Source organism: Enhydra lutris, unplaced genomic scaffold (assembly GCF_002288905.1).
Source record: "Enhydra lutris kenyoni isolate GAN:26980312 unplaced genomic scaffold, ASM228890v2 scaffoldscaffold38, whole genome shotgun sequence".
Classification (NCBI taxonomy): Eukaryota; Metazoa; Chordata; class Mammalia; order Carnivora; family Mustelidae; genus Enhydra; species Enhydra lutris.
Window position 1 is genome coordinate 4,257,369 of NW_019154122.1, and position 25,449 is coordinate 4,282,817.

The 25,449-nt window shown below is 59.2% G+C and overlaps 1 protein-coding gene across 2 annotated transcripts in view; it reads left to right on the forward strand.

Moving 5' to 3' along the window:
- The window catches only part of LOC111154661 (RAP1 GTPase activating protein), a 47,875-nt gene extending 31,782 nt beyond the window's left edge, over positions 1–16,093 (forward strand). The window contains exons 9-25 of one of the 2 annotated variants that reach the window (XM_022514455.1): positions 179–232; positions 1,328–1,411; positions 1,650–1,750; positions 1,883–2,012; positions 3,075–3,230; positions 3,626–3,697; positions 4,307–4,393; positions 4,817–4,954; positions 6,879–7,010; positions 8,947–9,024; positions 9,986–10,095; positions 11,070–11,183; positions 12,745–12,868; positions 13,856–13,958; positions 14,315–14,418; positions 14,665–14,706; positions 15,115–16,093. In XM_022514455.1, the coding sequence (XP_022370163.1) occupies positions 179–232; positions 1,328–1,411; positions 1,650–1,750; positions 1,883–2,012; positions 3,075–3,230; positions 3,626–3,697; positions 4,307–4,393; positions 4,817–4,954; positions 6,879–7,010; positions 8,947–9,024; positions 9,986–10,095; positions 11,070–11,183; positions 12,745–12,868; positions 13,856–13,958; positions 14,315–14,418; positions 14,665–14,673 (1,596 nt within the window). In that variant the 3' untranslated portion in view covers positions 14,674–14,706; positions 15,115–16,093. The remainder of the gene's footprint in view (positions 1–178; positions 233–1,327; positions 1,412–1,649; positions 1,751–1,882; positions 2,013–3,074; positions 3,231–3,625; positions 3,698–4,306; positions 4,394–4,816; positions 4,955–6,878; positions 7,011–8,946; positions 9,025–9,985; positions 10,096–11,069; positions 11,184–12,744; positions 12,869–13,855; positions 13,959–14,314; positions 14,419–14,664; positions 14,707–15,114) is intronic. The other variant, XM_022514454.1, reaches the window with a different exon arrangement.
- Positions 16,094–25,449: the final 9,356 nt, after the last annotated feature.

Genomic DNA, 25,449 nt, shown 5'->3' on the forward strand with positions numbered 1-25,449 from the left:
ACCCCGGTTTTCTTCACCCCATCCTGAGCAGCAATGAGCCCCCAGTCTGGCAGCAGACTTGGCTGCTCCCTCTCTGTGGCTGCTCCCTCTCTGTTCGGCTGCGGTCCTTCCCAGATGGTGGCCCCAGAGGCCCAGAGGCCCAGAGCCCCTCCCCCCAGCCCCTCCCTTCTACCTGCAGCTGGTGTGTGAAGATGTGAACGTGGACCGGTTTTACCCTGTGCTCTACCCCAAGGTACGGCTGTATCTGGGCCCCACTCACTCGGCTGGGTGGCTGACTAGGGAACTGAGCACTTATGGGGCACCTGTTGTGTGCAGGGTAGTCCCCCCCAGGTTCTCTCATTGAATCCACACAACTGTGCAAAGTCTGCTTTTGCAGGACAGGAAGCAGAGGCCCAGAGTGGCCCAGTGCCTTATCTGGCGATGCCCAGCAGAGGAAGGGGGCCCGCCTTTAACCTCAGTGTTGTCCGCCCTGGAGGCAAAGCCTCATATCCCGGAGCTCTCAATGCCATTTGGGGCCCCTCCCAAGGGCAGTCACTGCTCCTGAGCCAGGGAATTCTGGTGGCCTTGCCTTTTGACCCAAGGGGACATGGGGAGAGGGAATAACACAGGCGCCTTCACAAATGCTGCCCCACCGATAGCGGCTATGCTCCCCGCTCTGGCGCTGCCTTTGAGGCCCTGTGGCCACGTGGGGTAAAGATTGGGCTTGTCTATAGTGAGACAGGAGTGCTTCCTGGAAGAGGTGACCCTGAAAGACATGTCAGCCCTCGTGGCTCTGACTGAGTTCTGGAATGAGATGAGGACCCTGAGGGGTGCTGTGGTCCAGCAAAGTTTCCCCAAAGGAAGGGGCCTTGGAAATCAAATGTTAGCTCTCAGGTACAAAAGAGGCAACAGAAACCCGAGGGGAGGAGAACGTCTCCAGGCCCCACAGCAAGCTGGTGGGACTAGTCGCATTCTAGAACGAGGCTGTGGGTTTACAAAGGAGCCAAGGACAAAGTTGGGTATTACAGAGTGGACTCGGGTGGGAGCCTGTGGGCAAGACTCCAGAGCAGTGAGCTGAAGCTTTGGTCGTGAGTTCGGGTCCTAGCTCTGCCACTTGCAAGCGGCTTACCTTAGGCAAATCACAAGTTCCTTAACCTCTCCGAACCTTGGTTTCTTTGTCTGTAAAATGAGGACAGCAGCAGTGTCTCCCTCATGGGCTTGTCATGAAGGTTCAGTGAGAGGACCCGGGTAGAGTACCCAGCCCCACCATGCTCGGCATGGAGTCAGAGCGGGACGTGGTGGCAGGTTGGAAAAGCGGCCATCTCACCCCCGGCCCTCTCCCCCGCAGGCTTCCCGGCTCATCGTCACCTTTGACGAGCATGTCATCAGCAATAACTTCAAGTTTGGAGTCATTTATCAGAAGCTTGGGCAGGTGCGCTCACTTCCTCCTCCAGGCTTCCCCACCCTGCTGGCCGTGGACCTGGGGCCTTAGACCTTTGCCAGCGAGGCCGCCTGCCCAGGGACTGTGCTTTCTAGGAGCTCGGGGCAGGGTGGAGGGAGGGGACACGGAGGTCCTCCTCCCGGCCTGCTCTAGGTGTGAGTTGGGAGCTGGGGGCAGCAGCAGCTCAGGAGTGCGAGCTCGGTGACCTCTGCCCTCCCTGTGTCCCCAGACCTCTGAGGAAGAGCTCTTCAGCACCAATGAGGAAAGCCCCGCCTTCGTGGAGTTTCTCGAATTTCTGGGCCAGAAAGTCAAACTGCAGGACTTTAAAGGGTGAGCATTAGGTGGGAAGAGCATCGCTTAATTGGACCCATGCCCTGGGGCGGGGAGGGAGTCCCTGTCCTGGCCCGATGGAGGCCTGGCTGGGACTGGAGACTGAGCCTTGGCCTGGGGGGCCCGGGGTAGGTTCCGAGGAGGCCTGGACGTGACCCACGGGCAGACGGGGACTGAGTCTGTGTACTGCAACTTCCGCAACAAGGAGATCATGTTTCACGTGTCCACCAAGCTGCCCTACACAGAAGGGGACGCCCAGCAGGTAGCCTGGGCACCCACCCACCTGCTTCCCACCTGTCCCCCTGTCCCCCCATCCACCTGTCTGTTCAGTGTTCACCACACCAGGTTCAGGGGCCTTGGGGTATAGACATGGAAACGATCCCTTCCCCCGACTTGTGGGCCCTAGTGGGGGCAGGGTGACACTGCTGTAGTGTTGGGAAAGCCTGTTTCCACATCCATGCCGTGCGGATGGTAATGGCACTGACCTCACAGGTGAGCGTTCAGGAGGGAATGCATACCACGCGGCTAGAACAGTATCTGGTACATGACAAGAGCTCAATAAATGGGAGTTAGTGTTTTTACAGGGAGGGAGAGGCATTGTGGGGTCACATGGGGTTACTTAAACTTGGCAGAGGTAGGAGTCAAGAAAAGCTTTTAAGATAAAATGATCTCTAGGCCACAGAGGAGCTGGGAGAAGGAGGGGGTATATTCCAGGTGGATAAAATGGCTTCCACGTCCTGCAGAGGCCTGGAGGCGAGGAAGTGCAGGGCGTAGTCTGGGAGCTGAACTCCGAAATTTGTCACCTGTCCCAAACTTCCTGCAGGGAGGTCCACTTGACCTGATGCTGCCACCCCAGGGAGATAAAAGGGTAGTGTGAGAAAAATGGAAGTATTTCTGTTTAGTATCTTTCAAGTTTCTTCTGAGAGGATCCTGTGTTCATCTCAGCACCAGGAATGTATACTCTGAGTGGAACCTGTTTGTTCATGAGGGGTTGTGTTTGGGGTACTGAGACAGAAGGAGGGCTGCGAGGTAGAGCCTGGGGCCCAGGAGCCCTGGGTTGGGGTCCTCTCACTCACCGCGGGGCCTCACAAGCCCCTTCTCTGTCAGTCTCCATTTCCTCATCAGTCACAGGATTCCAAGCAAACTAAAATAATTTGAAGCCAAGTTTCTCCTGACATTTTTTGGGGAGAGAAGCGGATCCTCAGACATACCCTCTGCCTACCCCAAACCCTCCGGCCGACCTGCAGGCACCCTCCCCACCCTCCCCTGCGCCCGGCGAGCCCCTCTCTATCCAGGTGGTCAAGGCCTGTGGCCCTGTGCTCAGTTGCAGCGGAAGCGGCACATCGGGAACGACATTGTCGCTGTCGTCTTCCAGGACGAGAACACACCCTTTGTGCCTGACATGATTGCATCCAACTTCCTACATGCCTATGTGGTGGTACAGGCCGAGGGCGGGGGGCCGGATGGCCCGCTCTACAAGGTGGGTGATGACGCCGATTAGCCGCAGCCCCAGGCCCAGCCCCGCCCGGAGTCACTGAGACGGTCCAGAGGGCTCTGAGTCCCCCTCTTGCTCTGTTGATGAAGGAGTCCCAGCCTGCCTTCTCTGCCCTCCCCTGGGTTATCCCCCTCCACGGAGCTGGTTACCCTTCTCCACCCTTTAATCTCCTTGGCCTTTACTATCCTCATGACCCCTGAGATCCTCAACCTCTTCTCACCACTCAGATTCGGGACCGAGGATGGAGGAGCTGAAATCCTGGGGTTCACTGGCCCAATCAGCAGTTACTGAACCTTCCCCAGCAAGGGGCAGGCCTGGGATGAATTAGGGGTCTCTGGCTGGGGTGCGGACTCCACAGCAACTGCTGCTCTCCCTTCCAGGTCTCTGTCACTGCTAGAGACGACGTGCCCTTCTTTGGGCCCCCCCTCCCGGACCCCGCTGTGTTCAGGAAGGTGAGGGGCAGCCCCCAGCCCCTATCATGGAGAGAGCAGGACGAGATGGGTGGGGACTGAAGGGGGCACACCTTCTGCTATAAGTGGTCCTGAAGCCCCACCATGTGCCAGGCCAGCTGGGCTCCCCTAACCATGTAACTGGGGCCTGGCTTTTCGTTCAAAGTGATCTTCACTTACAAAGCCATAGAACAAAGTGCACCATTGTTTTAGATTTCTCATGGGAGACTCTGTGGCCTTTCCTAATAGCTATTATCTTTTTGACAATTACAGTCTTCTTTCTTCTAAAATATCTGGGAACGGGGCACACGTTTCTCTTTCTTACCTGTCAGGCCCTTGCTTCACTTCTCCCCCAGACTGAGGCATAGGAGACCCCAGCCAGCTCCTTACAACTGTGAAGTTTCCTCTCCCGAGGGGTGGGCGACCATGAAGGGCACAGGGAACCCTCACAGGTACCGAGGCCAAGGAGCGCCCTTTGGGAGTGAAGAGAACGACCCCAGGGCCCCAGCAAGGCACAGCTCAAGGACTCCAGCCCCTGAGTCACTGGGGTCCAGCCCCTTGCCTCTGTGTTCATCTGAGCACCATTCTCCTCTCCACACTGGGGGCTCCCAGGGGCCCGAGTTCCAGGAATTTCTGCTGACAAAGCTGATCAATGCTGAATATGCCTGCTACAAGGCAGAGAAGTTTGCCAAACTGGAGGTGAGGATGGGCTGTTGGGCTGAACCCCTCCCCCTAACCTGGGATGTCAGCCCTGCCCCTGGGGAGGGAAATGCCACCTTCAGACTTTGGCCTGAGGGAGAGCTGTCTGGGGTGGGGGCGGATTTACACGTGAGCAGGGCTAGGGTCAGGGGAGAGGGAGTAGGGAATTTCTAGGAATATGTGAGGAATGTCCCAGGAGGCGCCCGTACAGAGGACACCGTGCGGGAGGGGGAAAACTGGGGTTCGGGACGGGAGGAGCCCTGGGGGCTGCCGGAGCTGCGGAGGGGCCCAGGGGAAGACAGCATAGGCTCCCAGAACCCAGGCTCACCCCCTACTCACTCGGAGAAGGCGGACGGGATTCTAATTGAGGAACGAAGGGCTGATCACTGCGCTCTCTCCTGATGGCCCCCACCTGGCCCACAGGAGCGGACACGCGCCGCCCTCCTGGAGACGCTCTATGAGGAACTGCACATCCACAGCCAGTCCATGATGGGCCTGGGCGGTGACGAGGACAAGATGGAGAACGGCGGCGGCGGAGGCGGCTTCTTCGAGTCTTTTAAGGTGAAGAGCCAGGGTCTACCTGGAGCGGAGGGGCGGGGGCGTGTCCAGGGTGGAATCGGGGGCGGGGTTACGGGCAAGGCGTGGGGGTGTGGCCGGAGGCGGGCTCGCAGTGGGGTGGGGTCGGGCCAGGATCTAGCCGGGGTGGGGTCAGGGGCGGGGTTATGAGCAAGGCGAGGGGGTGTGGCCAGAGGCGGGCTCGCATTGGGGGGTGGAGGCGAGGGGGTGGGGTCGGGACGGAGTTAATAAACAGGCATGAGATGAGTTGGGAGCTAGGTGGCAAGTACCTGGGTGGAGTGAGCTTCAGGGGAGGACCTAGGTTTTAGGGTGGGGCTCTGACTTGGGAGGAGTTAATGATTGGAGGCGGAGCCTAGGCTTGGGGGTGGAGTCTACTTGGGAGTTCTGCGAAGGTGGAGCCTTCTGGGTGGAACCAGGTGCCTCTGGTGGTGGCTGCCAGGTCAGCAAGCAGAAAAGGGAGAAGGAGGTGTCTGTCCTCAGAGGGAAAGTCTGAGGTGCAGTCTGTGACCTGAGTGGCCATAGGAGAGGGACCTGGCCTGTGTGACCTCAGACCTGTGTGACCCTCTGACCTGGCTGTCTCTGGTTTGGTGAAGTCCTGGTTCCCAGTTCTGCCACTCACCAGCTTGAGCATCCTCTGAGCCTCAGTTTCTTTCTTTTGTTTTATTAAGTTTTATTTAAATAATCTCTACACTCAATATGGGGCTCAAACTTATGGCCCCGTGATCAAAAGTTGCATGGTCTTCCCATTGAGCCGTTTCTTTATCTACTGGGTAGGGTGGTGGCAGTTTACCTCCTACAACTGTTGAAAATTATTTGTGAAGGAGTTATATTTGTGCGATATAAGTTCAAAAGCAAAATGCAAAACCCTGCCCGTCTCCCTAAGCAGTTGCTGTCCAAAGTAAGAGGTAGAGGAGCGGGGAGCTCCTCTTTCCCCCTTAGGTTCTGGATTCCCCCCCAGCTGCAGGTGCCCAGGCGGTGGCTTCCTTGCCACTTTCTCCTTCATTCACGGGAGGGAAACTACCCACCCTCCAGGTGCCCCACCAGGCAGGCTGGGCCTCACCCTCAGCCCAGGGCAGGCAGCAAAGCTGGAGATGTAGGTTTGCAATGGGTTTGCATAAGGGGATTGGTCCAGCTGCCCTGGCCTGCCCTGGACTTGGGCGAGCAGACCGTCTTTGAGAAAGGAGCCAAAGGAGAGCCGTGCCTGTGCCCATTGGAGACAGGGAATTGGGGGTGAAAATGGCTCTGGGGTGTCTTGAGGAGGATGGGGTCGGAGGCCCCCCATCTCTGGTAGGTGCTGGACAGTAGACCTGGATTAAGTAAAAGAATTTCTCAGAGGCAGCAGAACCCACAGTTAAGGTTGTGTGATTTGGAATATGGGTTCCAGGCTTGTCTCGTACGTGTAAAATTGGCATGGTAACAGTGCCTACCTCGTAGGGTGGATTGACTGAGTGAACGTAAAGTGCCCGGCCCCACAGGAAACGTTCAGTACAGACTGGCCAAGAAAAGCAAGGAAGGCAAGAGGGAGGAAAGAAAAGAAAGTAGGAGAGAAAGACCTACAGGACCCTAAGAGCAGAAAACTGAGGTTTCTGGAGGGTTCTCTGTGCACGCTCTGGTCTTGCTCCAGCATCCTCTGCAGTCCTTACAACAGCCATGTGAGAGTCTAGGAGGCTCAGAGAGGTGCGGTGGCTGGTCCAACATCACCCAGCAAGCTGGTGGCAGAGCCAAGGCCCGAACTATCCTTAGGCGACATGTGGGCTTGCCCCTCCTATGGCCTCCCAGGCAGAGACTTCCTCAGGTTACCTGGAGTGGCACTGGTGGTGAGGGACCAGATGCCTGGGCTCCTGGGTTTCCTGGGGGGAGGGGGGACCTCAAAGTCTGTGCCTCCTCCACTCCCACCCCACCTTCACAGCGGGCCATCCGAAGCCGCAGCCAGTCCATGGATGCCATGGGACTAAGCAACAAGAAGCCCAACACCGTGTCCACCAGCCACAGCGGGAGCTTTGCCCCCAACAACCCCGACCTGGCCAAGGCAGCTGGAATAGTGAGTGCCCTCCCCCAGCAGGCCTCAGCTCTCCCCCACCTCTGGGGCCTGCCCTGCACCCCCACCATTGCCCCGCTGAGTGCCCATCCTGGGTTCTAGACTGAGTCCAGCCACTGCTCCCCATGGGGGTCCAATGTCCAGGCCACGACAGTGGGGTGCTGAGAGCCTGCAGCCCCCTTCCAGCTCCTCAGCCCATCCCCCCTCCTGGTCCCTTATTCAGGTGACTTTCTGCGGGTCTACTCTGGGGCTACCTCTGTATGACATTCCTTACTGAGCACGTACTGTCTATCATGTGCTGGGAATGGGGCTGCTTTGGGGGCACCTACTGTCAAGCCTTGGGTTGCGGGAGCACTACTGTGTGTCAGGCTGTGGGCACGCACTGTGTGTCAGGACCTGGATTTCTGTGTGAGCGCCTGCCGTGTGCCTGGCCCTGAGATGCTGGTGGGTACTTACTGTGTGTCAGGACTTGGGCTGCTCTGCGAGCTCCTGTTGTGTCAGGACCCGGTTGCTGTGTGGACGTGTACTGTGTGAGCTACTACCGTGGGCCTGAGCCTGAGTGTCTGTGAGTACTTACTGTGTGTCCGTTCCTGGGCGGCTGTGTGGGCATCAGCTCTGTAAGTGTCCACTGGATGCCCGTCCCTGGGCTCTTGTGTGAGAACCTACTATGCATCAGGAGACGGGCTCCTGACTCCTGACTGAGCACACGGTCCATGCTAAGCCCTGGAGACCGGGGAAATTTCGTTGCGTGTCAGGAAGCGAGCTGTGGTGTGAGCGTGTTCTCTGTGAGCCCCTTCTTCTGCGCGCCTGGCCCTAGGCTGCCTGTGAGCACCTACTGTGTGTCGGGGCCTCTCTGGTTGTGGCTGCCTCTCATGTGTCAAGAACTGGCTTCTTTGCGAGCGTCTCCCGAGCGAGCACCTACTGTGTGATTACTTCCTGTCTGCCATCCTCTGCGGGACTCTGCCGCTAAGACTGGGGGGTGTGCTGGGCACACGGGGTGGATGAGGCCTTCAGCTCTGGGCCCATCTGCTTTCCACCGCCCAGCGTCCGCCCCTGGCGTGGCACCCGCCGCTCTGCTTCTCCCCGCCCTGCCATCTTTCTTCCGTCCATCTGTCTGGCTGTCCTTTTGTCTTTCATTGACTGCATGCCGCATGCCAAGCCCTGTGCTCCATGCTGTGAGGCTGTGTCACGTGGCAGGAGGTCCCTCCCCCATCCCCCAGCCACCCCTGTCCCAAGGTCTGGCCTGGCCCGGGGAGCAAGGCAGGGCCTCTGCTGGCCTGCAGTCACCAAGCCTACTGTCCCAGGAGAAGCAGGCTCACCCCCTCCCTTCCCGCCGAGTGGCCCAGCCTCCTGTGGGTGCTGTCAAGGGGCCCCGGGGCCGGGCCAGGCCAACAGCACCCACCAGGGCAGTAACCAGACCCATTTCTGTTTTTGTTTTTGTACATCTCTCTCTTCTGCTCTTACTCCTTTTCCTTCTGCGTCTGTATTGTCCCTCTCCTTCCCTACTGCCCCCGCCCCCCCACGGACACCTGTCTCTTCCCTCCTCCCACCCCCGCCCACACTGTTCTCTCCCTTCTTTCTCCTTCCCTCCTCCCACCCCCGCCCACACTGTTCTCTCCCTTCTTTCTCCTTCCCACCTCCCTGTTTTTCCTGGCTCTGTCTGTCTGCGTTTCTCTCCATGACCCCGTTTGTGCTCCCCAACCCGTGTCTGTCCGCGTCACTGTCTTTTGGCCCACCTCTCTCCTCCATCCACTGTCCTACCCCTTCCTGGCCATGTTGTCTCTGTCAACCCACTGCCTCACTGTCGACTCTGTTTCTCTCTGTCCGTCTGTCCTTCTCCCCTTTCCCTGTCTCGCCTCTCCCGCCCCTTCCATCTCTCTGTGTGTCTCTCTCCACGTCTGTCTGTTTCTCTCTGTCCCTGCCCTCTGCCGCTTGCCAGTCATTGCTTATTCCCGGGAAAAGCGCGAGTAGATTCGGACGCCGGGGCAGTGCCATAGGCATAGGAACCGTGGAAGAGGTTGTCGTCCGCGGGGCCGCCGGCTCTGGAGGCTGCCTGCACGTGCTGTTCTCTGCTCGCTCTCAGGACGGAGGCCATATTGGGGACGTTGCCCCCCACCTTCCCTTGGGCCGGGCCCGGGGTTGTGCAGGGTGGAGTGCCGGCAGCTCGGGCTCAGAGGCCTCATACCTGTGCCCGAGCCTGTGTACCCCCTCCAAGCCCCCACTAGGGGTTTCTGGCCCTGCCCTGGCCCTTGGGACCCTGGCCGAGTCCTTGCCAAGATCTGGTACCCAAAGACCCTACACCCAGCTGCACGTCCCCCAATATCGCCAGTTCTGCATGGAACACCATCCCTCTCCTTTGCCCTGATTCCCGCCCCCCGCACCATGAACCGGCCTGGGGGTTCCTGCCACTCCATGCCTCCCTGGGGCCCATCTTCCTGCCTCCTCAGAGAAGCTGGGGTCTGCCTCTGGCGCTGGGGCTTCCCACCCTAGCGTGCTGAGTAACCACGGGAGGGAGGGTGTCTTTCAACCACGGGGCGAGTATCTCCTCCAGCCAGTTTGGAGGTTCCAAGGTGGGGTGGGGGCTTGTGCTGCAATGTCCACCCTCTCCCCATGGCCCTGAGCCGCCTCCAGGTCCCAAGACAATGTGGGCCAGGGGGCTGGGAGTCATGCTGAGGTCTCATCCTCTTCCCATCCCGGCCCAGAGTGGCTGCCCAGCCTCCTCAGGTTCCTGCCCTTCTCCTGGACTGAGATTCCAGGCCCCATGCTGCTGTGTGCTCTTGGGGGGCCCTGGCCCTCACCAGGCCTGTTTCCCTGCCTGTGAACTTGGAGGGCTATCTCTGGAGATGGAGACTTCTCTCGTCCTTTCTTGCTCCATTGCCTCTGCTTCAGGGCCTGGGGCAGCAGGGCCCCAGGTGGCATGTGGGGGGCAGTGGCTCTCCCAGGACAGGTGGGCACTGAGTTGAGGCCTTTCCCTGCAGTCACTGATCGTCCCTGGAAAGAGCCCTACAAGGAAGAAGTCGGGCCCGTTCGGCTCACGCCGCAGCAGTGCCATCGGAATCGAAAACATCCAGGAGGTGCAGGAGAAAAGGTGGGTGGGCAGGTCCCCTGTCTCCTCCAGCCCCTCCCGGCTCCTTTGCAGTGGCAGAGTTAGGCAAGCAGGAGGGAGTGCCAACTCCTCTGCCCCCGTCCCTCTCTGGGCACAGTTAGGCAGCCAAGCACCTGCTGTGTGCCAGGTCCCTGGGCCAGCTCGTTATCTACCGTGCGACGCCGTCTCTGGTCATTGGGTCTGCTGGCTCCGCAGCGGGTCACACCTTGCATGGCAAGGTGCTGTAGATGAGGGTGCAGGGGCCTGCCCAGGTCACACAGCCAGTGAGAGGTGGAGCTGAGATGGACAGCCTGGCCTGTGGGCGTTGCGGGGCAACACCTGTGTGGGAGAGTGCAGGTAGTATACCTCAGAAGCAGCAGGACGGCCCCTGGGAAACAGAGGAGAGGTCCTGACTGTGAAGTCTGCCTCTACCACGTTGGGGCTGGGTGACCCTGGAAAAGTCACTGGACCTCTCTGAGCCTCACCGTCCCAATTTGGGAAATGAGGCTAAGAACACAACAGACAGCATGGGGCGGCTGTAGAGGTGTGGTGTGGGGCATGTGACACAGGGCAGGTGGCCCGGGGCTCAGGAGTGGAGGTGGTACCATCCTTATGGCCAAGGGAGCCCAGAAGCCTGTGAAGCCTGGGTTCAGATCTTGACTTTGCCATGGAGCTAGCTGTGCATCACGGGGCAGATTCCTTCCCGTCTCTGGTCTCCAGTCGCCTTCCTCATGACAGGGATAAGGAGGGGAGAACTGGAGGAGTGTCCTATCTTCCATAGATGTTCTGGCACACCTGCTCCTTTCCTCGGCCAGGCCAGCCACGTTGCTGCAGGGATGGCCCTGGGGTTGGCCCCTGAGGATATAGGGTATGGGGATGAGGCAAGAGGCACCCGTGACCTCACCACCTGGGCCTCATTCTACCTTTGATGCCAGGCCCAGTGCTGAATCCCCCCACTGCCCCCGTGTGCCCCGCAGGGAGAGTCCCCCCGCCGGCCAGAAGACCCCAGACAGCGGGCACGCCTCACAGGAGCCCAAGTCGGAGAACTCATCCACTCAGAGCTCCCCAGAGATGCCCACGACCAAGAACAGGTTGGGGTTCGGGGCACGCTGAGCCAGGGGGCTTGGACTCACCCTTTCCAGTCTCTGCGTGGGCCTGGGGCTGCCCGTTGGGCACCAGGGCTTTGTGTGTTGGACACCAGGGCATCAGGGAGGTCTGGGCACTCTCACAGGTCCTCCTTTGACACACACCAACCGAGAGCTTCATTCATGCCAGGCCCCAGGCCAAGCTCCAAATCCAATAGTGAGCTGGGCATGCACAGCCCCTGCCCCATGGAGCTGACACTACAGAGTAGCGTAACCTGATGAGCTGTTTCTAGCTGGTGACACAAGAAGACAATAAAGTAGGGGATGCAATGAGGACTTACGGGGTGGGGGGGCAGGTAGTTGGTGCTCAAGAAAGACATCTAGAAATGAGGGAGGCTTCAAGTGAGAGCTGAGTGAGGAGCCAGCCCTGCTAAGACTGGCATGGCAGAGGGAAGAGGGCTCCAGGCAAAAAGCACAGCAAGTGCAAAGGCCCTGAGGCATGCTTGAAGGATAGAAGAGTGGTGCGGTTGGAGCTGAGTGAGTGAGGGGCTGGGCCCAGGCAGACTTTGTGCTGGGTGATGCTGGGGATGTCAGGGAGGTGGGCAGGGGCTAGATCCTGACTTTGGAAGCCATATGAGAATTTTTCATTTTACTCTAAGTGGGGCCAAGGAGGACCCTTTGTGATTTTAGCTAAGAGGAGTGATGCTTTCCAACCTGATTGTGGATGCCATGTGAAGAGGTGGGGTGGGGAAGAATGGAAGTAGAGAGAGGCCACCCCTCTCTCCAGTGCTGTGGCTCAGCCTCCTCTGTCCTGGCTGTGGGAGTGTCTAGACTCCCAGACTGTGCTCTCCTGAAGGGTCAGGCCAGTGAACAGAGAAGGAATGCACGACAGGGACAGGGAGAGACAGGGCTTGCAGACCCAGAGTGGGGAGGTCCTTTCCCACCTTGAAAGGAGGAAATCAGGGAGGAGGAGACCCTCAGCTGAATTTTGAAAAATGAATTTGCTTTTGGAGATTTGAGGGAAGGAGTGAGACTCCAGGAGACACAAAGTCTTGAGCATGGAACAAAACTGAGAGGGTTGAGAGTAGACTGTGGAGTTGGAAGGCCTGGGTCCTAACCCCTGTTCTCCCACCTATAGCTGGGTGACCTTGGGCTATGTGCCCACCCTCTCTGAACCTCAGTGTTTCCTTATCTGTAAGATGGGTCTATTAATGATAACCAGGAGATAACTCCAGTAACAGCACTTAAAACAGTGCCTGGTACAGAGCAAACGTACCCTGGACCAGAGTTTCTCTGTAAATAGTTATTATTATTACTGAATACCTCGCCAAGGAAATTAGACTTTATCTGGGGCGATGGGGAAACACAAGAGGGTTTTGCTCAGGGGAGAGGTGTGCTCAGACCCCTGAATTAGGAAGGACAGCCGTGGGGGGAGGCTCTGAGGCCTGGGCAGCTGTCGTGGGGGCCACTGAGGTGCCTGGGTGGCTGCAGGCTGGGCCTCCCAGGGCAGGGCAGCGGGGTGCGGGGCCCGGAGCAGACGCAGGCTGACAGGGTGCTGTCTGCGCAGAGCGGAGACGACAGCCCAGAGGGCAGAAGTGCTGAAGGACTTCTCCCGCTCCTCGTCCAGCGCCAGCAGCTTCGCCAGCGTGGTGGAGGAGACCGAGGGTGGGGACGCGGACGACACAGGCCTGGTGAGAGGCCCAGGGAGCCGTGGTGCTCTCCAATGGCTGGGAAGCGGCCCTTTGGTCCCTGTAGATACTCGGGGCAAAAGCGTGCTGTGTGGGTGAGATGTGGGTGTGCTGAGATGCGATCAGGGGACCCAGCCCAAAGGAGTCATGCAGACGAATGCTCCCTTACTCTGAAGGCTTCCGTGGCTCCCCAGTGTCACCCCCAGAGAGCCCCATCTCTAAAGGCTCCACTGAGGAGCCAGTCCCTCCCCAGTTTCATGTCTTACCACTTTAGCTGTCCTGTGCTCCGTTGCAGTCCCTGCAACATACCAGGCTTAACCCACCTCTGGGCCTTGTCACTTGCTACGGCCTTGGTCTGGAACACTCTCCCTGTCTCCTCTTTCCCCCTTTGTCTGACTGACTCCTATTCATCCTTCCCACTCGGCCTCCCATTACCTCCTCCTGAAAGCCTTCCCTGATTTTCTAGTCCCAGGGTAGGTTGGGAACCCCCTTTTCATGCTCTCACAGCCCCCCGGGGCTTTGCCTTTAGCACCCTCGTGTCATTCTTCATTCAGCAAAGCTCTAGCAGCCCCCTCTTCCTTGCCAGGCCCTCTTCCAAGTGCTGCGGATGCAGCAGGGAGCAGGGAAGACCACGGCCCTGCCCGTGGGGCTCAGAGTCTGGAATTCTGCTAGTCTCTTCACAGCCTGTCTTGCCTCCTAGACCTCACTGTCTGAGGGCAGGGACCCTGCCTGCTTTCTCTTACCGGCTCAGCCCAGGATAAACCTCAGAATGTTTACTGAATGAATGAATGGGAGTGTGTGGTGTATACCCCCCCATCCTCCTGTGGTCTCGCTGGGGCAGATGTTGCTGGGCCCCCATCCTCTTTGCAGGGGGGCGAGGGTGAGGGGTTCTGGATTGCAAACAGAGGAGGCCAGGAGACGGGGCCCGGGAGCCCAGCCAGCCCCTGGAGAAGAGCTGACCTCCCTCTTTTCCTCTTCCCCCACCCCCAGGAGAGCGTCTCATCCTCAGGGACGCCTCACAAACGGGACTCCTTCATCTACAGCACGTGGCTGGAGGATAGCGTCAGCACCACGAGTGGGGGCAGCTCTCCAGGTACCAGGCCACAGGCAGCTTCCCCTGCCAAGCCCCCCTTGTGGCAGGAGGGGGACAGGGAGAAGCACAGAGGGCCGAGACCACTCCTCATGCCCCAGGCAGTGGGTGTGTGCCGGGCCTGCCCCCCACAACAGCGGGGACAGCGGGTGGGTCATTATCTCACCAAGAGGGCTGCTGACTTCAGGAGGGCTCTTGGGGGATAACGGAGGAGGGGTCAGGAAGGGAGGAGAGGGGGATTCCCTGAGGGAGGGACTCCGTGGGGGCAGGGGCATGGTGCCTACCGCCCATCCATGCGTCACTCTCCCTGGTGCCTCCCCGCGGCCAGTGAGGTGGCTCCCTCCTGCCCCCCTCCCCAGGCCCCTCACGGTCACCCCATCCCGAGGCCGGCAAGTCGGGGGACCCTGCGTGTCCCGAGATCAAGATCCAGCTGGAGGCGTCTGAGCATCACACATCCCAGCTGGTAGGTGACGCCGCCCGGGGCCTGCCCGGTGAGAACGCTCCCCCAGGAGGGGGTCTGCTGCTGGGGAAAGGGGACAGGTGTCCAAGGGGACTGGGGGTGGACAGCAGACCAAGAGGTCCCCTGAGGCCAGGAGGGGCTGGGTTCATCTGGCCCTGCGGGCAGCCCGTGTCTTCTGCTTGTCTGTGTCTCCTGCCCGGTGTTGTCATCTGTCCTATCTCCTGCCTCACCCGCACTCTGTCCGCGCAGGGCTGTTAGCCAGGCTCCCGTTCTGAAGGTGACACTGAGCAGGTCAGACCCAGTCCTTGGCTCTTGTTTGGTGTGGAGAGGGCGGGAGGGGGCAGGGGTGGGCGGGAAGGGGGTGTGACTCCTCCTTGTTCCTCTGCCGTCTATGGACCTGGATTGGAACCCTCTGCCCCTCAGAGGTTGGGTGGGACTCTGGAGGTCGCTGGCCCCTCTCCGAGACTTGGTTTCCTCATCTGTGTGGTGGGTCCAATAGCTGCTGCCTCACCTCCAGCCACCAGTTGCTGGGAGGATATGGTGGGAGCCTGCGAGGGACTTGGGAATTGCTGGGGGGAAAGGGCCTGGGGGATTCCCAGTGGGACCGGAAGACCCGGAGATAGAGCCTGGGACCGCAGGGGTGGGCCCCTCCAGCTTCTCTCTCGCTTCATGGCAGGTTCATCTCCCTTTACCCTGCAGATGAGGCCGCAGAAGCACAAGGTGAAGATGCTGTGTCAAGTCCAGGTGGCTAGGCCCTCTGCCCCCAAGGCCAGCACCAGCCTGTGGGCTGTCCCCTGCCCCCACCTTGGCCACCCGTCTGGGCTGTCTCTGCAGGGCGGAGCCATCCAGACCTGGGAGGGGGAAGCTGCTGGCATCATCCCAACCCCCCGAGGCTGGGGCAGGCCGTGATCAGTTGAAGCAGAACCCCAGGCCTGGCTTGCCCCCACCCCGGGCCCTTCATCACACCTGGGTGCCCCTCTGGACTCATGGGGAGCAGGATGGGAAGGGAGGACTGACCTATCTCCGTGCGTACACAGCCTACTGTGGAGGCAGTGGGATGTGAAATCTGGGGGAGTGAGTGCTGGGCTGGGAGTCCTGAGTCCTGGCTTCCAATTTTGGTTCTGCTGTGTGACTTTGGGCAAGTCCCCATCCCTCTCTGGGTACCTCTGCTGCAAATGGACAAGATTATTTCAGAGGTCATTGAAGACTGTGATTCCATGCACCTGCCCCAGAATGGGGGCTATCCTCCTAGGGGCCCCCATCACCCTACCTTGCTTCTTGGGTTCCCTGAGACCCCAGGTGGGCTGAAGGGCTGGGAGCTGGCTATGCCCGTTGCCCCTCCTGGACCCTCAAGCTCTACCACAGGTCCTGTCCACTGCCTCCACCTGACAGACAAGTGGCCCCCTGAGGGGGAGGGGGACCCATCTAGCTCCTCAGCCAGCACCCAGCTTAACCCCTGCCATCCCATGCTCTGGGCACCCCAGGTTGAGGGGTCTCAGCTGGCCTAGAGTTATGGGCCTTGCCTTTGCGCCCCCCCACCCAACTCCCAGGGAGGGGGCAGCCAGGCCCAGCTGCTGTGAGTCCACATCCTTGTGTGTGTCTGTCCACACTTTTTAGGCACCACACCAAAGGCCAGCCTTCCGGCCCCAACACCCATTTTGGAAGCCCCCGTGGCTGTGTGTATGTCAGTAACAGTTGTACAAAATAAATTCTATTTATCGCTATTGTACCCCGGGTCAGGCCTGGCTTTGTGCGGACCTGACCGACTCCAGACAGATCTCAGTGGCCCCGGGGTACCAGCCTGTCCGTCCCCCTCATCCCACCCTTCAGAGCTGCAGGGGTACCTCCATGGCCAAACTATGGGTTCTGTGTGCTTCCCTCCCATCGTGCTGCCCTTCCGTCCACCCTGCTCCCTGTCTGTGCAGGGGGGAGGAAGACCGCTCTGCGGTCAAGCTGACCTCGGTTTCAGTCCCGGCGCCATCTCTTTCTAGCTGGGGGGCCTTGAGGAACTGGAGCCACAGTTTCCACTTCAGTGAAATGGGAGCGAGAGTATCTGTCCCCAGGGCTTGTGATGGGGGTTCCTCGAGCTGGTGTATAGCAAGCACCTGGCTCATTGGTACACAGTGGGTGCTGGGTGATCGGCCTCCGGCTCTCCTTTCAGTTGCTCAGAGAAGCACAAGAATTTCCTCAATATGGCCACCAGGGGGCGCCAAGGGATCGCTTACCGGGACGGACGGTCCTGGGCGGTTACAGTAAGGGTACGGCGTGACCGGGGTGTGCACAAACCGGGGGACCCAGCCTGGGTGAGGGAGTCATGGAGCAGACTCCGCAGCAGTGCTGCCCGAGCATCCTGGAAAGGCCTAAAAAGGGTCCCTGGGCCAGGGAACCGCAGGTGCAAATGTGGTGGAGCAGAGTGCCTGGAACTGGGAAGGGAGCAAACAGTTCTTTTTTTTTTTTTTTAAGATTGTATTTCTTTCTTTTTCTTAAAGAAAAAGAAATTTATTTATTTATTTATTTGATAGAGAGAGAGAGATCACAAGTAGGCAGAGGCAGGCATAGAGAGAGGGGGAAGCAGGCTCCCCACTGAGCAGAGAGCCTGATGCAGGGCTCAATCCCAGGACCCTGGGACCATGACCTGAGCCAAAGGCAGAGGCTTTAACCCACTGAGCCACGCAGGCACCCCTGAAGACTATTTCTTTACTTAGCATTCATGTACGGGGGTAGAGGAGCAGAGGGTGAGGGGAGAGAGAATCCTTTTTTTTTTTTTTTTTAAGATTTCATTTATTTATTTGACAGAGATCACAAGTAGACAGAGAGGCGGGCAGAGAGAGTAGGAAGCAGCCTCCCCGCTGAGCAGAAAGCCCGATGTGGGGGGCTCAACCCCAGGACCCCGGGATCATGGCCCGAGCCGAAGGCAGAGGCTTTAACCCACAGAGCCACCCAGGTGCCCCGAGAGAGAGAATCTTAAGCAGATTCTGCACTGAGCACAGAGCCCGACCTGGGGCTCCATCTCACAACCCTGAGATCATGACCTGAGCCGAAATCAAGAGGTAGAGGTGGGCGTTCAGCTGACTGGGCCACCCAGGGGCCCTGCAAACAGTTCTGAGTGATGGGAAGGTGACAGGGTAAAGGTGAGGCCAGAGCCATGTGGCCTTGAATGCCAGACCACGGGGCCAGGGGTCTGTGCTCAGGGCAGCGGGGAGCCATGGAGGATTTAAAACCGGATTGCCATAGAAGCTGGGGTTGCTGCTGGGCTGGGCAATGTCAGGCAGGGAAGGGAGTGTCAAGAAGGCCGTCGTTGGGGACAGTGGGCAGGCCTGGAAGGACTGGGGGGCATGAGCGTCTGGCTGAAGGGCCTGATGGGATGTGGGGCTGAGGCGGGGGAGTCCAACCCTGCTACTGGGTGTGGGGGGTCTCCTCTGAGGTAGGAGGGCAGGATGAAGAGTAGCTTGGGGTGGCACATGCCTTCCTGAGAGCTTTGTGGCCTCTCCTCTGCCTGCCACAACCCCCATGCCCTCCCCAGGACAGTGGTGAGCGCACACCTCCCCCCTCCAAGGGGCTGCCATGTTTTTCCTGACAGTGGCACTAGGATGTCTGGGGCCACCCAGGGGCTGTGACTCACAACCAATCCCTAACCCCGCCCGCCCGGTTTGGCTCTAGGCTGCCCTGGGCTCCATGGGTCCCATACCAACCCCTGCACAGCCTCACCCCAGTCCAGTAGCCTGAAGCCTCCCTGCCACCTTCCGTCCTCCCCTCTGTCTCTTGCCCGGCCTCCTCCCACCCCACCATAGAAGGGTTAGGGTTAGGCAGCCGCAGTTCAGCACCAAGGTCAAGAGCTGGGTGCCTTTACCTCCTCTCTCTGTGACTTGGGGGACATGATTTTGGCTCTCTGGGCCTCAGTTTTCTCATCCGCACAGTGAGAGTGCTGATAGTTCTGACTTGGGTACCCTGACATGAGGATTCAGGGGTGCAGCCCCAGCACCGGGTGTGCTCTATAAACAGTGAACGTGTTGGGGGTGGGGGGAGTGATTTGTTGTTAACGGGGACCAATACAGCAGCCCCATCGGAGGGTGTGGGGTCGGCTTTCTGTGCAGAAGACGGAGTAGCCCGTGCCGGCCCGACGCAGATGTCCAGACCCTGGGGACGTGTGATCGCCAGTTGCTCCCGGAGCCTCAGCTCCCCGGGCTTTGCCGGGACTGACAGTCCTTTCAGAAGGGGGCTCGGATACCCTCACCTGTGTGCTTCCCCACGCACCCCGCATGCTCTCTGCTCTGCTCCACGGCTGGGCCGGAGCCCCGGGGTCTGTCACAGCAGACGTGGAACCTGCCTTTGCCGGCCCAGCCTGCACCAGCCCCGCTCTGTGGCCAGGGCAGACCTCTGGGCTGAGTTTCGGGCTCGGCCCCAACCCATCCCCACCTCCCCAGCCTCCAAGGTGGGGCCAAAGGAGGCTGGCCTCCAGGATCAAAGTGTCCAATGGTTTCTCTTGGGCCCGTGCCAGCTCCTGGCTTGCTCTGGGTTCTGAGGTGGGGAGGGCGGGCCAGGACACTGACCCCAGGCTGGAATTAGGGCTTGGGTGGGGGGCCCCAGGCTCCGGGAAGCCGGGGACTCTACTTAGAAATAACTCCAGCGGTGGAAATGGCAGCCAGGGGTGTCTCCAGACGCAGGAGGCAAGGGGCCTCCTGTAGAGGGACTTGGGAGCCTGGCTGACCCGACACCCGTCTCCCCTGCCTCAGAGCTGGTACCTGTCCCTCCAGGTTGCAGGTTCACCACCTATAAAAGGAGGACAAAGCCTTACCTATTGCTGTGAGGAGGCTGTCATGGCTTCTGAGGTGCCTGGCCTGAGACCCATGCCCACTAGGAGGGGTCCTCCCCCATCCCATAGCAGCTGGGGTGTGCACCGTTATCCACGGCTAACCCTGGGCGACTTTGCCAAAGAGACGGCCGCAGGCCCAGGCCCGCCCCGTGCCAGGGGACCCGGACCTGGATGTTCTCTACTGCTTAGGCCACAGGGGGTACTTAGCCAGGGACCCTGGAATGTAGAGGTCCCTCCCTCCCTCCCTCCCTCCCGGTACCCGCCCTGCCCAGGGGACAGCCAGGGACGGAGCCTCCTGAAATAACCAGATCTGGTTAGGGAGGCTAATTTTAAAAGCCACTCTGGCTGCCCCATAGGCCCTTCTGGGAAGCCATGAATGTCCCTGTGTTGCCCCTGGGAAGCAGGGTGAGGGGCGAGCAGCAGGGGCCGGGGCTGGACTCCTTGCCCTGTTAGGGCGGGAGACCCCCAGCTGCCTCTCAGGGCCTTCCCATCCAGGACCCAGAGTCCCAAGGCCAATGTTGGGGCTTAGGGGCCCAGCCTCTACCCCGATCCACTCAGGGAGAACCCTGGAATCTTTGGATCTCTGTCTCTCTCTGCCACTGACACTTGAGGTCCCTCTTTGCAGGAGTGGCTCTGTCCCCCTCTCTCTGGGCCCATCACGAAGGCGGTCAGACAACATTCCTGACAGACCATAGGCTGGAGCGTACACACCAGGTTGGACTGGGTGCCCACCTGGGAACCAGGGGCCTGTTGGGGAGGACAGCGGTCCTGGAGGCGGACAGGGGCTATAATGGGGCAGGCAGAGGCCATGTCGAGGCACGACATGGGCCATCTGGACAGGCCAGGTGCCAATAGAAGGAATGAACTCCAGGGGTAGGGTTGCCAGATTTAGCAAGTAGAAACACAGAGCCCAGTTAAACTTGAATTTCAGATAAACAAGAAATAATTTTTAGTTTAAGTATACCTCATTCAATATTTGGGACATACTTATACTAAAAAATCATTCCTTGTTTATTTGAAATTCAAGTTTAACTGGTCATCCTATATTTTATCTGGCAGCCCTAACCTTGGGAGGTTCCAGGAGTGAGCCGAGAGGTTTCTCGGGAATGGCAGGTTTTATAGCCTGTGGGAGTCCCAGGCTTGGCGGGGGGATAGCACAACCATGTCCTGTCTCATGGCGGGGGCACACCTCCTGCCCACAGGGAGATTTCAGTTTTCTGGTCGTAGGGACCGTCCTTGGGAGCCTGGGGGCGGGGGGCCGTGACCCTGACACCAGCACCACACAGGGAACCACAGGGATAGAAGGGAGGGTCTGTGTATGTTCCCCGCTGAGCCGCAGGGTCTAACCCAGGGCCTGGAACATAGTAGGGGCTTCATAACTATTTGCTGAATGAGTGAAGTATCTTCCCTACCTCCGTGAGGATGGGCACGCTTGGCCAGCAGGGGGCTCCAGCAGCCTACCGTGCAAGCTCCATGGAGCTCACTGGTGTGTGCAGAGCCCCCATCCTGGGGGCTCCCCAAAGGGAGCTGCAGGAAAGGAGTGAAGGACGAGGGGCTGGAGAGAGGAGGCCAGTTTTTCCCTATAGCTCCTCCGCCCCAGACTCTGCTCTCAACCGGAGTTCAGCCTGGGCAAGAGGGCTGTAGGAGGTGGGGACTAGGGCAGGAGAACCTCCGGCTGACAGCATTGGGGGGTTGCTTGGGACGAAAATGGAGGGGCAGACCACAGAGGTGTTCTCAGGGTTCCTTCGCGGGGGCACTCAGACAGCCGGGGGAGTTCCTGGGACCCAGGTAGTTGGGGACCCTCGTTTCTGGAGAGCTGAAATTGGCCTTTTCCTGTAGGCTATTAATCTCAGGGGACTCCCTGGAGGGAATGACTATGCCCTCTCACACCTCCCCAAGAAACAGAGGTCCTTAAATAGCTTTTCATCCCTCATTCATTCATTCATTCCTGACTCACCCACTGTCACCATTTGCTGAGATGACCTCGCTTGGGGACTTGGGCTAAAGGACCATAGCAAATTGTCTGGGCTTAAAAGGAGTGCACCTGTTCTAATGCCCGCACTGTCCCTGGCTCCCTGTGCAGTCCTGGGCAAGAGACTGAGGACCTGGGCTTTGCCATCCCTGCCATGGGGATGGGGCCCCCAGCCCCCCCGCTGGAGTAGCTAAAGGTGGAAGATGGTGCCAGTCCACAAAGAGGGCTGCGGTGGCGGGGGCACCTCCTGATCAGTGTTGTTACCCTCAGTGTCCTTCTCATGAGGTCCCTGCATGCCGGTCAGGGAGCTGTCCCTGGCCCCGAGGCCCTGGCTTCATGGCCAGTGTCACGCTCAGGTTTCATCATCTCAGCCCTCGTCCCTCCTTCTCAGGGAATGTCATCTCTTTCAAGGTGCCTCTGGCCTCCAGATACAGCAATGAATCCTTCGGAGAAAAGCAAGAAGTAGGGACAGAGGTTGGAGCCGCCATCGGAAGGCAGGGCTTGGGCCTGGCCCCCTCTAACCTGCAGTGTGGGCTGGAGCTTGTCTCTTCCTGCCCTGGATCTCGGTTTCCCCAGTTGTACAACGAGGGGCTGGGGCTGGACATCCTCCATGCCCTGGAAGGGGCCTTTCTGTGTGTCATCCCTTTAGTAACGGTTTAGCTCTGAGCCTATAATCACATCTGCCCTGGGAAGAACTAACACAGCATTTCTTTAAATTGGGCTCTAATTGCGGCTTTTAGTGGAGTCAGATGCTCCCCATCCCCCAGCTGTTCTGAATCAGGGAGGTTGTCCTGACCTGCCCTGCCAGGCCCAGGAATCCCCTGGGATTGTTCTAGCTGTCATGGCGCTGGTGACAGGTCAGGCACTAGGGTCTCCCAAGAGTCTACTGTGTGTCAGGCCCCAAGCCAGGCACTCTCCATCCGGAGGACTCTGGGTCATCTCACTACATCCGTGGGAGGCAGGGGCCACTGAACCACTTTTCAGAGAGGAAACTGAGGCACGGAGAAGTGTAGTCACTTACCCAAGGCTGCTCATCTAGGAAGAGGCACAGGCCGGATTTGAACCCGGATCTGTTTGATTCCAGGGTGTTGCGCTCAGCCTGAAGCTGAGGAGCCACGCCCCATCCCCAGCTCGGACAAACCCCTCTCCTGGGGGGCTCTGCGGGAGCAGCAAGCGTCGCCCAAGCCCCCCGTCGCAGCTTTTTCTGTCCACATGTGACCACAGCCATTCCGCTCCTTCCCCACTGGTTGCGCCTGGAGAACAGGGTGTTGGTGGACGTGGCCAGAGGCAGCTCTGTGGGGCTCGGGTGGGGCAGGGGCCTGTGGTTTCCCTGTTTGTTCTGGAGATCCCAGCCGCTTCCCTGAGGAGACAGCTAGCGGTTCCCAGGCCACAGCCCCTCGGGTGGAGCCAGACCATGGCTGGCCAGCCTGGGAGCCCTGCCCGCCAGCCCCACTGGGCTCTGCCAGGCCCTGGTGCTGGGTGGTCTGGGCGGGGGCCAGAGGGGCTCGATCAGGGCTGTGGGACAGGAGCCGGGACTGGGGCCAGGCTCGAGGCTGCCCTGCCAGGGACCTGGAGGGGTCCTGAAGGCTGACGATGGCTGGACGAGGGATAGAGGCAGGCGTGGGGTCAACACTGCCTTGTGGGGAGCCCAGGAGGGAAGGCCCCAGACCCTGGTTCCATCTGAGGGCCTCAAGAGAAACATTCTCCCCCTCCAGGATTGTCTCTATTGGGTGGTTTCAACCCAACCATTGAGTTGGTTGAGACGGGAGCCTAACTCAGAAGCCGGTGGAAAAGTCAGGGTGGCAGGCAGAAGACCTAGATCCTGGCTCTGTGCTCCTCTGGACCTCAGTGTCTCCATCTGTACAATGGGAAGGGAACAGGAATCCATGCTTGTCGAGGGCTCATCTGCCGGGGTAGGTAGTCGCTGTGGGGTGGGTAGCCCAGGCTGGAAGTTTCTCAGTTGTTCCCAGATTCATTTCCAGAAGCTTCAGACAACACCTCCTCCCTGCCCAACACACACTTTGGACGAAACCCAGAGGTGAACACCTGCTGGAGTGGAAACGGCTCCTGCAGGTTTTGGGAGTCTGACAGACCCCAGTTCAAATCCTGGCCACTGGCTGGCTGTGATCTTGAATGCGCCATATTCTCTCTGTGCCCTGCAGCTTTAAATGCCATCCCAGCCCCCCTTCTGTCTCCAGTGGAATTCCTCCACTGAACCCCAGACTCTTCCTTCCCAACTACCTATGGGCACGTCCGCCCCCACGTCCAATGGACATCTCTAAGCTAACATGATCCAAACCACATCTGTATTTTCTCTCCAGATCTGTTCCCCATATCCATAAATGGCCCTCCACCCAGGTGCTCAGGCCAAAAATTCAGGGGGCATCCCTGGTTCTGCTATTTCCTCTGCTCCCCACAGTGAGCCCATCAGCAAGCCCCGCTGGCTTCGACTCCCAAACATGACTGGGATCCAGCTGCTTCCCGCCACCACTACACTGGGCTGGTCCAAGCCACCAGCACCTCCACCCCCAGTGACAAAAAGGCCTCCAGAGTGCCCTCCAGCATCGACTCCTGGCGTCCCTGGGCCCTACTCTGCACGGCTGCCAGAGCGATCTCTCCAAAGCATCAGTCAGACCACGTCTCCCTCGGTGTCTAACCCATTTTATTGAGTGACCTTCACCTTGATGTCTCATTCTCTCTGGGCCATGTTCCTCTCTGGCATCCAGCCCTGAGCTTTGTCTCGGGGACAGTGGCAAGAGGCCTGTGTCCCAGGAGATCCCTCAGGCACGGCAGACAAAGGGCCCACCAAGAGCCAAAACTGGCCATGAGAGTGGATGTCAGGACAGTAGCGTCCTTGGGGCACAGCCTCTCTACTGCCATTGTTCCCCAACCAGGTATGACCTGAGTGGGCAGGAAGCTAATTCCAGGTCCCTCAGCCAGCATGTGCAAGCCCGGGCTGACCCTGGAGACCCTGGAGCCGCCCACCGTGGCCTGGGGGAGGAGGCAGGGGCTCTGCGGGAGGCCTTTGGGCACGACAAGGACACAAACCGCATAGGACAGGACCTCTGCCAGGGACGTCCCACCCCAGCCACCTTTGCATTATATTCCTGACCCCTCCTTGCTGCTCCTTACCCCACCGAAAGGAGCTATCAGGATGATTAAAGCCCACTCTGGAGCCACAGTGCTTGGCCTCACGCCCTCCTTCATCCCCTGTTGGTGGTGCGGCTTTGCATAAGTCATCGGTTTCTCTCTGCTTCTGTGTCTTCATCTGGAAACGGGGGACAGACACAGTCCCACCCTCTGGGAGTAGTGGGAAGGATAAGTGGGTTCAGGGCCTGTGAGGTACTGGGAACCGTGACTGGCACTCTGGGGGACACCATAGGAATGTTGGCAAGTGTGCCCACCACTCGGCTTCCAGCGATCCTCGGCCTGTGTTCCAATGGGTAGAAGGGACAGGTGGCCCTGGCTGGTGGTGGACCCCAACCCGGCCTGCCCCCCACTTGGCTGATGGGGCCCATGTCTACCCCATCCTGAGGCCGGCGCCCACAGCAGAGGAGTCAGAAGAGGGCCTGGAACCACGACAGGGCAGCAGCACCAGGAAGCCCCAGGAAGCCACCCAGACACTCCAGAAACTCGGGAGCCCAAATCCCCTTCTGAGAACTTAATCCCCCCAGCCCCCCCACCCCCACCCCCAGATCGGCTGGTGCTAGATCTTGCTGGGAGGTCTTGGGTTAGCCACCAGGGTTAATTATAAACTCCACTGGCGTAGGGCTCTTACTACCCCCATCTGACGGCTTCTGTGGCTGGTGGGGCCTGGGTTGTTTGCCTTGGAGAGATTAGCACCCAGAGGCCAGGGAGGGGACAAGGGCTGGGGGCCAGGCAGACCTAGGTGCAACTTGCAGCTGTCCCTTTCAAGCCATGGGCCCTGAGCAGGTCACTGTGCTCTGCCAGTCCTCTCCCTTCTCATCTGCAAAATGGGGATGATAACGCCTGTCTCACAGGATGGTGCGGGCAGTATATGTGACAAGATGGCAACTTCATGGCCAAGTCCTGGGTGCTTAGTTGGGTGTGCGGCATGTTCTGGGTATGATTCTCTCTCCTTCCCTCCATCTCAGAGCAAACAATTTGCTGATGACCTATTCATTCGTGTGCGGTCTAGCTTCCTCCTTGACAAACCGAAGTGGGACTCTCAGGCCCATATTTGGGGTTTCCCGTCCCCATCTCCCGAGCCCCAGTTTCTTCTGCCTGG